This window comes from Symsagittifera roscoffensis, chromosome 1 (assembly GCF_963678635.1).
Source record: "Symsagittifera roscoffensis chromosome 1, txSymRosc1.1, whole genome shotgun sequence".
In the NCBI taxonomy this organism is placed as follows: domain Eukaryota; kingdom Metazoa; phylum Xenacoelomorpha; order Acoela; family Convolutidae; genus Symsagittifera; species Symsagittifera roscoffensis.
In genome coordinates this window covers 23,899,978-23,914,762 of record NC_087062.1, presented here as the reverse complement: position 1 = coordinate 23,914,762, position 14,785 = coordinate 23,899,978, and the positions used below count along the sequence as shown (strand labels likewise).

General features: G+C 32.2%; 2 protein-coding genes across 3 annotated transcripts in view; both read right to left on the bottom strand.

Moving 5' to 3' along the window:
- The window catches only part of LOC134841641 (dnaJ homolog subfamily C member 13-like), a 554,774-nt gene that overhangs the window by 342,830 nt on the left and 197,159 nt on the right, over nucleotides 1-14,785 (bottom strand). The gene's annotated exons all lie outside the window — the stretch shown is intronic.
- Nucleotides 1-14,785, bottom strand: part of LOC134841557 (recQ-like DNA helicase BLM) — a 40,132-nt gene that overhangs the window by 16,114 nt on the left and 9,233 nt on the right. The window contains exons 7-8 of the mRNA XM_063857589.1: nucleotides 14,030-14,202; nucleotides 12,448-12,600 (exon numbers count right to left, since the gene is read on the bottom strand). Of these exons, the coding sequence (XP_063713659.1) occupies nucleotides 12,448-12,600; nucleotides 14,030-14,202 (326 nt within the window). The remainder of the gene's footprint in view (nucleotides 1-12,447; nucleotides 12,601-14,029; nucleotides 14,203-14,785) is intronic.

Genomic DNA, 14,785 nt, shown 5'->3' with positions numbered 1-14,785 from the left:
GCAGTAAACACATTTAAGCGGAGAAACGCACTTGTGAATGTCTCTAACATGACGAAAAACACTCGAACATTGATTGAAACTTGAAGAGCAAATTCCACAATCATAATTAGCAGTCCGAGTTTTCCTGCCATTGACTTGATGTTTTCATCAGGTGATCATTCAATTTCTGTTTCTTTGCGTAGCGTTTCGGGCAGAAGCTGCAGCCAAACTCCATCTTCTGAAACAAATACAAGTTAAGATGTGAAAATGTAGACGTTTTTTAGATTTGGTGAAATTAAAAAAAAATTTGCTTTTGAAAAGTGCTAGTTCATTTTTTTAAATGAATTGTTGTTTAACCACTAATATATTTTTTGCTATTTTCAAAAAATGATTGATCGGATCAATAGTAGAAAAAACAATGTTTTTTTTATGCTTTTAACTGGTTAAAAATAAACTGAAGCTACAACACATCTATTAAACATTAAAACATTTGCTTAAAACTTTTCCCTAAAAATCATCTTTCGTGAAAATTCAGGAACAAAACTCAATTGATATCAGTAGTTGAGAAAGTTCGCAACGAAACTGTTCATGAAACAGGAGTTAATTATTCAGCTTTGATTTCTGTGATTTTAACGCAATCGATCATTTTTAATCAAAATTTTTCAGACACAATTTGTTTTATGGAAATAAATGAATTCTTCTTTGTCACTCTACGGTCTTCCAGAAACCAAAACTGCTTGTAGCAATTTATGAAGATAAAAAACATCAGGATGTGATAGAGTGTAATAATATCGGAAATATTTGTTAAATATTTCTGACGGATCATTTTTCTCAGCGGTTTAATGAAACGATAAAAACAGAAAACTGCCATTTTAACACTCACCATTTCTTCCATGAATTAACACAATTGTGACGATCTAATCAATACCAGCTTGAGAGTTTTACTGACAGAAAGGAACTGCGAAACAAGAGGAAATGATGAGAAGAATACATAGGTTGCTTATATACATTTCAAGGTGTCCTTCAAGAAAATTCTAGAATAATCTAGTATCATGAACGTAAGATTTCGGAAAAAAGTTTTTTTGAGAAATTTTTTATTTTTTAAAAGTCAGACTACATTGTTTTTGAATCTGCAATGTTCTCATCATCAGGAGATTGTTAGTTATTACTCGAGTAATTGGAAAAAGTGTTTGTTTTTTCTTTCAGTTTTCATTTTCATCGATGATAGCCGGTTAATATGCAAGTAGGATAAAATGTTCCGACCACTGTCTTAAAAAAAAACATTTTGTTTTCAAATTGGTGTCGTTTTTTCTGCAAATTGCGATAAAAAACTGAACAAAAAACAGAACTTAGACATACATGAGAGTCTTGGGTGTATTTCATCACCACCGTCTATTTTATTCTCTTTCTGAATGAGGTTGTGATTAACGTCAACATGCTGTGTCAATGTGTCTCGACATCCAAACACTCTGGGGCAGTAAACACATTTAAGCGGAGAAACGCACTTGTGAATGTCTCTAACATGACGAAAAACACTCGAACATTGATTGAAACTTGAAGAGCAAATTCCACAATCATAATTAGCAGTCCCAGTTTTCCTGCCATTGACTTGATGTGTTTTCATCAGGTGATCATTCAATTTCTGTTTCTTTGCGTAGCGTTTCGGGCAGAAGCTGCAGCCAAACTCCATCTTCTGAAACAAATACAAGTTAAGATGTGAAAATGTAGACGTTTTTTTAGATTTGGTGAAATTAAAAAAAAATTTTGCTTTTGAAAAATGCTAGTTCATTTTTTTAAATGAATTGTAGTTTAACCACTAATATTTTTTTTGCTATTTTCAAAAAATGATTGATCGGATCAGTAGTAGGAAAAAAAATGTTTTTTTAAATGCTTTTAACTGGTTAAAAATAAACTGAAGCTACAACACATCTATTAAACATTAAAACATTTGCTTAAAACTTTTCCCTAAAAATCATCTTTCGTGAAAATTCAGGAACAAAACTGAATTGATATCAGTAATTGAGAACGTTCGCAACGAAACTGTTCATGAAACAGGAGTTAATTATTCAGCTTTGATTTCTGTGATTTTAACGCAATCGATCATTTTTAATCAAAATTTTTCAGACACAATTTGTTTTATGGAAATAAATGAATTCTTCTTGATCACTCTACTGTCTTCCAGAAACCAAAACTGCTTGTAGCAATTTATGAAGATAAAAAACATCAGGATGTGATAGAGTGTAATAATATCGGAAATAATTGTTAAATATTTCTGACGGATCATTTTTCTCAGCGGTTTAATGAAACTATAAAAACAGAATATCAGCTTGAGAGTTTTACTGACAGAAAGGAACTGCGAAACAAGAGTAAATGATGAGAAGAATACATAGGTTGCTTATATACATTTCAAGGTGTCCTTCAAGAAAATTCTAGAATAAGCTAGTATCATGAACGTTAGATTTCGGAAAAAAGTTTTTCGTAAATTTGTTATTTATTTAAAAGTCAGACTACATTGTTTTTGAATCTGCAATGTTCTCATCATCAGGAGATTGTTAGTTACCACTCGAGTAATTGGAAAAAGTGTTTGTTTTTTCTTTCAGTTTTCATTTTCATCGATGATAGGTAAAATAATAAAATAGGTCAATTGGAGATAGTTTTTAAAGAAAAATTGACAAAAAAATGAAAAAATTTCAAATAATTTTCAAAAATTTTTGCAGAAATTTTTTGAATTTTCTATTTTTTTTTAATTCCCGAAATTGTTTCAAACAAACTTCAAAAAAGTACCTTTACTTGAGTTTTGGGAAGTTTTCAGGGCCTCAATCAATCTTACATAATCTATTGCAATTATTAACTACCTTACTAATTAGCTCGAAGTTTGACCAAAAATAAAAAAATTTCCAAACGGTTTTTCTTGACACTATGAGTCTTTTTGAAACTTTCTTATTTCCTACATATATTCTCTGGAAGCGCTTCAATATGATATATCACTCAACCCTGATCGATGATTAGTTGTGGTAGCTGATCTAGCGATGAAAACAACGAAAAACCTAAAACACACCCGAATTCAAAATTCCTCTTCATATTCAATGGTCGAAACAAACAAATTAAAAATTGACGTGAAGTATTTCAGTTCGTTTTCCTGAAACCATTTTTAAGTTTTCATTTTGGTTTCGATTCAGATAAAATCGTTAAAACAAATCGTTGCAAAACTATGTAATTCTAAAACGGTTATCTAGCTACTTTTTTGAAACAAAAATCACTGATTAATTTGGTCGAGTGTTATATCGATTTTCTTTGCCTGTCTGCAAAATTCAAACATAAGTTTGTTTTTCTAAAAAAAATTGAGACTTTTATTAAATCCTTACGTGTTCAGGATTTGAAACTCTTACTTAAAGCTCAGTTGCGTTGTAAAAGGATTCACAATATGAGCAGGGAGGATAAACTTTTGTGACCATTTAGAGAGCTCTCTCGCGATCAAGTCTGTCTTTCACACTCGACTAACAATTAACTCAATTTGTTCGAATTTTGGTTGTCAATTGAGATAAAACTACTGCTTCACCAGAAAAAAAAACAAATTTTCTGTTGTATTACTAGATTTCAAGAAGACCTTCCTAAAAACATAAAATGTTCAAGAAGTTTTCAGTTTTCAAATAGCAAAGTTGAAGTGTATTTTTAACAGTGCTCCGGTCTGGCATATCAACTTAAACGTTTTTTTTTGTCTTATTGCATCTCATTTTGTTCACATTGGAGTAACCTCATTGAACAAATTGACATGCTCTCATGACCTCCTAGTTTCATAATTGTTTGGAGTTAATTTTTACCCAATTTGTTTGCACAATTTAGTGAGATGCAGAAATCTGATCGAAGGAAGGCATATCAGTTTATGCTTTTTTGTCGTTTTTAATCTCATAATTTTTTCAAATTGGAGTAGCCTCCTTGTAAAAATCAGCTTGTTCTGATGGCTTTCTAGATTCACAATTGTTTGGAGTTAACTCTTAACAAATTCATTTCCACAATTTAGTGAGATGCAAAAACCTGGTCAAAGGAATGCAAATCAATTTATGAATTTTTTTGTCGTATTGAATCTCAATTTTTTTTCAAACTGTAGTAGCTTCATTGTACAAATGGGCATATTCTGATGACCTTCTAGGTTGACATTTATTTGGACTTACTTGTAACCCAACTTAAATCCACAAACTAGTGAGATGCAATAATTTGATCGAAATAATTTAAGCAAATAGTTAGAAGAAATATGTTTTGTTACCGAAGTGTTTAAAAAATTCAAAAAAAAACTTTTTTTAAAAGATCCGAAAATTTGAGTGGTTTAATGTCCCAAACAAGTGAACAGATGTAGTTTTTGAACTGAAGATAAGACATAACAGTTTTGAAAAGCCTTTCTAAGTTTTCTCTAATTCGAATTATTTCATGAAGCAAAAAAGTAAAAAGTAGTTTAAACAATCCGAATATCTGCTAGATGTATTCATAATTATAGTAACGAAAAACCAGTTTGCTCTGTTTATAATAGTGTCTTCTATCTTGCAAAAAATATCAGCGGAAAAAGACAAAACTGACTTACCATTAACTACTTAAAATTACCCAAAAAATTTTTTGAAACATTTTCCGGAAAAACTTGTTACGAAAACTTCTCATTTTGTAAAATAAAGTTGAAACACAGCCTAAAAGACTAATGAAGGATGAAAGCCTTTTTGTATTCTTAGTTTCACGGTGTCAGGGATTCTACCTAATTCTGCCAACTTCTACCGTCACAAAAGATATAAGAAAAAGCTCATGTACAAAAATTGGCAGCCTTGTAATTGTTTTTATCACAAACTATATCAAATGAGAAATCAGAGGCAAAGATTAGCCTTCTACAATAGGAATTAAGACTTGAGACAAAAACTGGGTTGAAAAAAACTGAAGAGACAGAAAAAATTTTATTTGTGAAATTTGGTAAATTGAAAAAAATCGATGTCAGAAAAACAGCTTCACACATCAGTAATAAAAAATAATTCAACTTTTATTGAGCGGCAATCATCCGATAAAATAGAAGAAGAGACACAATGAGCTAAATGCAAACAAAGTGCATTAAAGAAGTATTGTCATGAAAACTTGGGAGATGATCATTATAATTTTTAAAAATTTTACCTTTCGAATTTCAGAAAAGAAATTTACAATTTCGAAGCTTTTTAAAACTCCAAATTTTACGATAGACTTTTTTTACTTATAAAATGCCCCCCCCCCCAAATTTGTGAAAGAAGGAACTTTTTTGTTCGCTGCGAATTTGAAAGGTAATTCGTTATCGAAACTAGAAGTCAATCACGTTTTTCCTATGATAATCGATAATGGACTTAGCCTTCCTTGTAACAAAAGAATTAAAATGATTATATTAACAATTCAGAAGTCAAAAGAAAATCAAAAGCAAAAATTCAAAAACTAATGAACCGAACGAATCCAAATGTTGCCAACTGTTGACTAAGAACGATTTGTGGTGCTTAATTTGAATTTTTTATACATATATATTTATATATATGTTTTTTTTTACAATGAGCTTGCAGACCTAGCGCAAATTCGATCCAGAAAAATAGATTAGATTTTTATACGACGGACAGCTTTGCACCACTTAAGATTTAAAAATAATTATCAACATTGAAAAGTCTTTACTGTGGGAACTAAGCTGACAAAATAAGCAGACAGGCGATGGTCTTACGTTTGCGTTTTTCAGTTTGTTAAGAAACAGATCCCGAATGGAATCGAACTCTTGGGGTTGTTGTTTCAAGCATGCGTGTGATCACTCAACCAAAAGCGTAGAAGGCTCCCTGTTTTTGAGTTTAAAATAAAGAAAGTAAAATTTGTCTAAAATTTTTACAAGCGATGCAAATCACCTATGCTTATCGCAAGGGTGAAGATAGAAATGAAGTTAGTTTTTAAAAGTGTTTTCGTTATGAAAGAAGTTAGTTATTTCCTACTCGTTCACCAAATTAAACAGGGAAACTCAGCTGTGAAATAAAAAGCTCAATAGAAATGGTTGGCCACCTGATGTGCAAGGAGCGCAAAATTTCCGCCCACATTCTTTATAAAACTACAAAAAAAATTTTTTTTCTCATCTTTCTTCAAGTTTGTGGGTGGTTTTTGTTCGTAGTGCGACAAAAAAAAACACACAACGTAAAACTGTCGTGAAAAAGGTCTAGGCGACAACAGTTGTCTCCGAATAACTTTTACAAAAACAAAAAGAAGATAATTGAGAAATTTTTTTTTGAGTTTTCTCTTTTGTTTGTGCTGAATAACTTTTTTTTAGTTTTCCCTTTTCAGAGAAAAACTAAATGAAGCCTCCAAAACATTGTGGAAAAAATGTTTTATTTCAACTTGAACTAAAATACTCTACATCTATTTGATCAAATTAGACTAGAAACCAAAACATTTGAACCTGTTTTTCTCGAAACAGGAAAATTAAAAACAATATATTTATTAAAATGCAAATCACAACTGGAACAACTTAATGTAATATCTCTCTCAACCAAATCCAACAATGACTTGTAGCACCCGATTTTGACTTGGAAGATAAGAAAAAATCAATCATGTCCGATGCGAATGTTTCTACACATTTTCAATAGTTGAAAAAAAAAAAACTTTGCACTTGGAGATATCAAACTGACAAGATATCTTAAAAAAAATTTCAAAATTGGAAGAGCCGTTCCCCTGATCCTTAAAAATTGATTGATAATAACATTAGGAGAAATTACTTTTAGATGAGTCGACAAAGCAAAAACTGACGAGAAATTTTTTTTTTATCATTTATAAATTTAAAAGAACTCAAAACAATCAGAGAATCCTTCATCATTGAAACATTTGAAGTTATATTTTAAAAATTGCAAAAAACTTTTTGTTTTCAAACAGAGCAAGCAAGAATGTTCACTTCAAAAATAGCCAACAGAGAGTTGAAAATGTGTCAATCAGCACACGAAAACCAAAAATTACCTTTTTTTGATTCTCAACATTGGAAAGTAAAAAAAACATGACTTTGCATTTTTTTGAATTCCTTTTATGATTTAGGTTTGGCTGTTTTTCTGATAAATGTAGCACAATTTCAAAACTAAATCAATTTGCATTTTTTTCATGACACTGGGAAACCCCGAAAATTCAAATCGATTTTCAAAAGTAGAAGTCAATCAAGTTTTATGTGATCTTTACAGTTTTGCTGCTTGATAGTGTCTTCTGCGGAACTTTGACTTCTTCTGAACAAAAGAAAAAAAGGAACTTAAAAAATCAAGAGCAAAACCCCGAAAAATAAAGTTTTAGCCAATACTAACTATATGGCTTTCACAGTGACTTCTACATGCCGAGCTGGACATAATAAAGCCGACAAAAAAATACAAAAATCCGAAAAAGCAGAAAACTTTCAGTTCAAGCATGAGTTTTAGGTGTTAGCTCTATGCCAGATGCACACAATGGATGATTGAACTTAGTATAAAGCACTTTAAAATACAAGTACCATTTTCAGGTGCAGATTATAGGAACTAAGTTCTTTCTGGAAAAAAAAATCTTGTACCCGATTGCATTTCGTTTGCTACTGCAAGCTGAACGTATTTGATGAACACAGACTACGCAGAGTGGTGCACCATTTGCACTACCACCCAAAGAAAACTTTGCAAGCTAGTAGACAGAAAATGAGAATGAATTAAACCAATAAAATAAATTAGATGTGCATTGAGACAAAAACAAACAAAAAGCCGTGAAAAAGTCTGCATTAAAAAAATTTGGGCGCTGATATTTTTGAAAGTCTATCAGTCAATCTGAAATAATATTCCGTTTCATAAACTTTGCATTTCAGAGAACACAAAAATTTTGACTAAGTAAAATATCCCTAAGCTGAGTTTATTTGGTTCTAATGAAGCGTTCAAGCAAAAAAATAAATTCATATAGGCACTTGCAAAGTGTGAATGAGGCAAGAGAACAGAAAAAAAATGACTTGAATTTTGAAAAAAAAGAAAAACCGATGAAGTTTTAAAATTATGAAAAAAAAAATTGATTGTACACATCTGATTGTATTACTTCTATTTGTGAAAAAATTATACTCATTTTTTATTCCACTGGATAATCTCAAGTTTTAAATTCAATATTGAAGCTAGAATAATATTGTGTTTTCGTGAATTTTATTCAATTGCTGTTCACTAAGTGTGTTTAACTTCTTGTCAACAAAAAAATTGAACTGAAGTTAAATAGAAATCAAAAAACAAATCATAAAAATAAAGAATTTGAGCGTGAACAAATTTTAAGATTTAAGCACTGAAAAAGAAAACATAAAATCAACACGAACTATATGAAAGTCTTTGAAACGTTCCACAAAGCTAAACAACAGTCAAAAGTCAAGCCAAGGAATTGTTGAAGAAATGTCAATGAGTGCAAGAAATATTTGGACTAAGGACAAATGATTTTAATTTTTTTTAAAAGCTGATTTTAGTGCATGCATTTATGTATAAATACATACATACCTATATACATACATGAATACATACATATATACATACATACATACATACATACATACATGCATACATACATACATACATACATCCATACATACTTACATATATACATACATATTTACATACATATATACATACATAAATACATACATACATACATAGATACATACAAGCCTACATACAAACAGGCATACACAAATACATACAAACATACATAGATAATTGCACACATACCTAATTACATACATTCATAATTAAACAGTTCATTAGATAAGTGTAAATGAAAACAAGTAAAACAGGAAAACTTAGCTTGCAGACAGTTAAGAATACAGTTATTGAACGCATGTTAACAGAAAAACGTAGTGACTGTTTTATTGAAAACTTTCAAAAATTGTCGAAGAAAAGGATGTAGTAAAAATTCTTTAATGCAATTTGTGACAAACATTTTTTTTTGATAAATCAACCCATTTCGAGAAATTAAATATCTATAAGGTTAAGAGGATTTTGAAGTTTCTGCTGACCGATAGTGGAGCATGCTTTTTTAACAAAGAAAAGGAAGTGAGTTAAAAAAAGAATCAAGATTCCAACCGCAAAATTTCAATTTTGAGTGTTTGCAAAATTCAAAAGTTTGTCTTGGAAAAACAAAGAAATCACACGATGTGTATAGAAAATCGTCAAAACGATAACAAGATCATAGACTCTTAAAACCAAACACCCAACCAACGTCTACCATAAATTGTTTAGCTGTGAATTAAAAAAATGCAACCCATCCTTCCTCGCATGTTCAACTCACCCATATAAAATTGGATTTGCTGAGGTTCAATTTTTGATTATTTAGACTGACACTACAATATTAACGAGCCGAGCGGTGACGGAAGTTTTATGAAACGTAAAAACAGCATGTTTTGAAGAAAAAAACAGAAAATATCGAGATTTTGAATATTTACAAAAATTATATTTATATTTTTGAACTACAAACTACCGAATGTAAAATTATGAGTAAGAAATGCAATCTTGGCACAGAGGCGGATCTGAGTTTTGCAGCACTTGTGGTGCACCACAAACCTACAAAAAAAACATTACAAGCGAAGCGAAAAAGTGTTGCAAGAACTAGTTTTACCAAATTTCAAATCTTTTATATCGCGTAAGAAATTCATTCCTGTTAAACCCCGCCAGAGAATGGAATATCAAATAAGCAAAGAAACAAAAGTTAGAAATTTTAAGCGGCGCCGGATAGTTTTTTTTGCGCAAACAAGTTGGACCAAAAAAAAAGATTTTTTTTTTCTATCTGGAAACTTCTATGTCCCCCTATGAAGCTATCATGAGTAGTACTCGCACTTGCAAATCTGATGATAATTGATTACAGCTCAAACAAAAATCCGCTATTTGGCAAAATTTGAACAGAAAACGAAAATCTCACAATTCGATTTTTAACTGAAAAAGTATTCAATCACATGCATACTGAAAAAGGTCCGACCTGGACTCGAGTTCAAAAACGCTGACCTTATGGTGCAAAAACGTTCGAGTTAAGAGAAAAAATTGATGGCTTTCAAGCTCTTTGAACTTCTTAAACACTTTAAGATTGGCTTTTTTCTGATACTTTTACTCCATTTGAGAAACCTGGATCATTAGTTTTAACTTCTACTTCGCTGGGAAATCTGAAAAAAAAATTCTAATTAAGAAATTAGATGTCGATCACGTTTTTCTTACCCTTTAAACTTTTACTGTGACATATCTGACTTTGCTTTTGATTTTAGGGAAATGAATTGAGCTCAAAAGAAAAAAATTTGAATCGCGAAAAACAAAGTTGAGCGTGAATAAATTTTAGGACTTCTTCTCGAAACAAAGAAAAAAAAGTCATCAAGACCTGTTGAATAGCGTTCACTACAAAATGATTTTAAGAAATGAATACTTTTTGAAAATTTGAAGAAAAATTATCCCGCTCTGTGATGTCATAGATGTTACGCATTATTGATTTTTGATCCCAACAAATTTTTGGACTTCTTCTAAAGAAAAACTAAAAATAAATACAAAATAGTTATGACCTATATGAAAGATTTTCACTATGTCTATTGCTATGTTTTAGTATCAGAAGATCAAGAAAACCTCAATGCGCTATAACTATAATGATAACAACTAGTTGCTTTACCAGGTGCTGTTCTGGAGTTGATATCTTTTTTTTTTGTTTTTCAATGTGTACGTTGTCTCTTAAATCACAATTAGAATTTTTTTTTGGTCGGTCAGAAAATTCAAGAGTTATGTGTGCTAAAAGAACAGCGGATTTAGTTGGGAGGCTTTTGGTGGCTAGAGGGTCGTAATTTTGAAATTGTAGGGGACATTCAACCTACATCCTCCCATAGCTGTTATGATGAAAGAATTTTACAACATAGTCAGCAAACAAACATAGTCAGCAGACAGTGGGTAAAAAACGAATGAGCGGAAAAGAAACAGAAAAACAATCTGTCTAGTTTTTTTTTTTCACACAAGCATAGCTTGTGTTACAGTATGAAAATTTTCTTTTTTTCCAACCTAAGCCGCAAATATTGTTGGGATGCAATTGTAAAACAAAATGAAAGGATATTTTGCAAGTGTTCATTTTGATCCAGCTATTAAGTACAGCCATTACTAAGGATATTAACACAGAATATTATATTACAACATGCACTTTAGCTTCTAGGTATCATAATTCTGTAGCGTAGAGTTAGGGAAGGAGCAAAATAACAGGGTTTGAATCTGAGCAGGGTCAGATGTTTATTGAACTTTTTCATATACTAATTAAAATGCGTTCGCTTTATAATTTGAGGCATGTTAATTGGTAAATTTTCTTTTCAAATTGACTGGTACTGCTAATGCGTTACAATTGGCTTGTGTCACTTAACAATTACGTAGACTCAAAATTGGCGCGCGTCACTTAAGAAGTTTTGAAGACTCAAAGTTTTACTCATTCACTTTTTTCCAGTAGTGTTGTCAGTCAAATTTTTTCTTGTGTATGCGAAGTGCAACTTCGCCTCTGTGGAAAACTTTAGCTTTTGAAATTCAAAAACATGAAAAAATTTATATTTGAAACATATTTGAATATATCCAATTAATTTGAATAAAAATTGAAATTCTTTATACTTGAAGAACGGCGTATGATTGACACATTTTTGATTAAAATAACCCATTTTCAGAACACTGATTCAATAGGTTATTTTTATCCTTTTTTTCATTAAATTTCGAGAAATTTATTTGAGTGACACTTTCAAGTTATCCTATTTAGAGAAAATATAATATACATTTATCTCCATTCAAAAAATTTTCCTAATCAGACCATTGAATTTCGATTTCGAAACATATATCGATCTTTTTTTGTGGTCTTTACACTTTTGCCCTTCGATAGTGGAGTTTTCGTAGAAAAATCAAGATTGAGCGTGAAAACTTTCACGACTTGTTTCTGAAAAAAGTCAAAGATTTATAAATTTTGTCAATTAATTCATTAAGCAGTATCTTATTGCCCAGAAAAATTTTAAAAATTTGATCCCCTAAAGACGAACGTTCTTTTTTTTGGAACCAACTAATCAGGGCCGAGGTTTAAAAGGCTAGAAGAAAATGAAAAAAAATTACTTGTAATTTTTTTCAAAAAGTCCCTATTAAATTTCACCTATTAGTAAAAAGCAAAATATGAAAAATGCTATCGTTAAACGATAAATTCAACAATCGAATTGTTTCTTCAAAAAAGTCATTTTTCCTGTTTTTTGAATAATCGGATGGTTTCGCAAAGACCCATAGGACACTTCAAGAGCAAAACGGAAGTACATATTGCGGCAAAGCTTTCACAAAACTGGAAAAGCTTCGTTATAATTCTTATTTTGTTTTAAACAAGTTTTTTTATTATGTTTTAAGCATTTTAAAACAGCCTCCCACCCTGCAACTAATATATAGTTGTTGGTTAGGTCTTACTTTTATATCTACTCAACAACCTTCTTTTACAGCTAAATATACTCACATATTCCAGCATGGTACGCAATGGCAGACAGTCCATTAGCGTTGAGTTCATCAGCCACTTGTTCACACTCCTGTCTGGAGAGACAGTACACTATGCCACACTGTCTTCTGAACTCACTCTTCACACGGATCGCCATCTCCTCCACTAAAGTTCCTACATTACAAAAGCACCTTTTTGCTTTTTTATCTGCCATGTAATCGTACCAGACTACCCATTTCTCAAAAACGATATTTTAGCAGCAAAACAAATGAATTTGGTGAAAACTTCTTGAATTTGGTGAAAACTTCGATGCAGACTGCATCAACTTTAAATTTCACAATTACAATCAAAAATCAAAAAAACTGACCAGAAACACCTAAATGTTAATGCAACAATCTGAAGCAGTCATAAAGCTCCTCTGAGCAACTTTATGTACACAGAGGCGAAGCTTTGCTTCGTAAACGCAAGCGAGAACACTACAAAAAGCAGCTCTATAAAGTGCAATAGGAAAAAGTTGAAAGCCTCGAATTAGTGAAAATTCGGATTCGTGTCGGACTCCCTCATTTGAGCTACAGATTATGAGTCAAACTCACTAAACACTCAGCCACGGACTCTATTCACAAACACCAGCCACAAATAAAGCAGCGAACAGATACTATGAAATTTACAATGCTACAGATCGTGATTATAAGCGAAAGTGCCAAATAAGTGAACCTTTTTAATGAACACTTTTATTTGCGAGTTAGGCTAGTGTAAATAACAAGGATATCAGGTTACTGTGCAAATAGTACAGAATATTCCGACAATAGTCATAAGAGCAGGCGTGACCGAGTGAGTAAAATGCACGTCCTCCTTTAACACGAAGTTCGTAGGTTCAAATCCCGTTCGATCACGGTTCGAAACTTGGAAGGTCCCATTGTCATCCACCTCCTCAAGGAGGGACCGGCTGCGGTAAAATCGATGAATCCTCTCTCCCCCACGAAAAAAGAGCAAGGTGAAATGGTGGGGGCTAGGGATGGGGCAAATAAAAAGTACCAGTTAAAAAAAACAGTAAAAAATAACTACTCTTCCAAAGTGTAGTTTTTTATGCGTGGTGTGATGGAAGGCTCTGATGTAAAACTAGAACTTAGGCATATTCGAAAGTCATAGTAAACCAGGACAACAGTTTTTGTCGAAAAAGAACCAGAATAACAAAAAAAACGTTTTTCGAAACTTTTGAAGACCAAAATGGCATTAAAAACCGAAAAACCAACTCAACTTGCGTAAAACTAAGTTTTCAGGGCTATTTTACGCCTGTTCGCTCGCTTTATTTGCCAGAAATTGAACAAAAATACAAAAATTTCAAACCAGTTTTTCTCAATATCGGGAAAAAAATTTAAGTGTCGTTCGAATCACGACTAAAAGGGCTTTAATTTGGAATATCACTCGACCCATTCCTATGATTATTTGCGGTACCTGATTTTGCGTGGACGAAACTAAAACACACCCGAATACAAACTTCCTCCCACTTTGAATAGTCGGAGCAGAAGTCAATGGTGAGTATAAAAAACACTGTAGGTTTGAGAAAATTTTGCGGAGCTTATTCAAACCCCCAAAAACAAACCTTTCTGTTTCTTCCTCACTTCATAGACTAGATTGGGCCTGTTGAAGCTCTGAACAAACCACTTCACACTAGAGGTCATTCCTAATTGTCTCAACACATCCTGACTCACTCGAGGGGTGGCAGTGGCAGTCAGGGCCATAATGGGCACTCCAGGAAAATTGTCTCGCATCATCCTACGAAAAATTACTTGTGTAATTAAGATTTTTAAATCAATTCTCCACATGCAATTGAATGTCATTCATCAGCAGAAGCTCCATTTTTGCTTCTGCCTGAATTTATTTGCAGGCATCTTGCCGAAAAAAAAAGATCAACTCGTACCTAAAGGTACTTTACGAGCAATTATCTAATTAACGTCAGTTGTCGACATCTATTCTCGAAACTGTGAGACACGTGAACCGATATTCTCAGCTCACAAGCGCATATAGCTTGGGTTCAATCACAGCTCAACAAAAAGATGGAAGCTGGCCCAATATTTCCGATTATTTCCAGGCCTATTTCATGAAATTGCTCGAAGTTCTACGCATGTTTCAAGTTCCAGGCCTACTTCATGAATTTCCGCGCCTATTTCTATGTATTTTTCGAACACTCTCAGAGCACATCCAACTCAATGTGCACATCAATTTCAACGGACATGATCAACAACACATCTTCCAGCTCGTTATACAAACTCTAGTTCACACGCTCAAAACCACTCGTTCATCGTTTAAGTGTATGGGAGTAAGCGTTCGATACTTGCCAATATCTCGGTGAAAATTG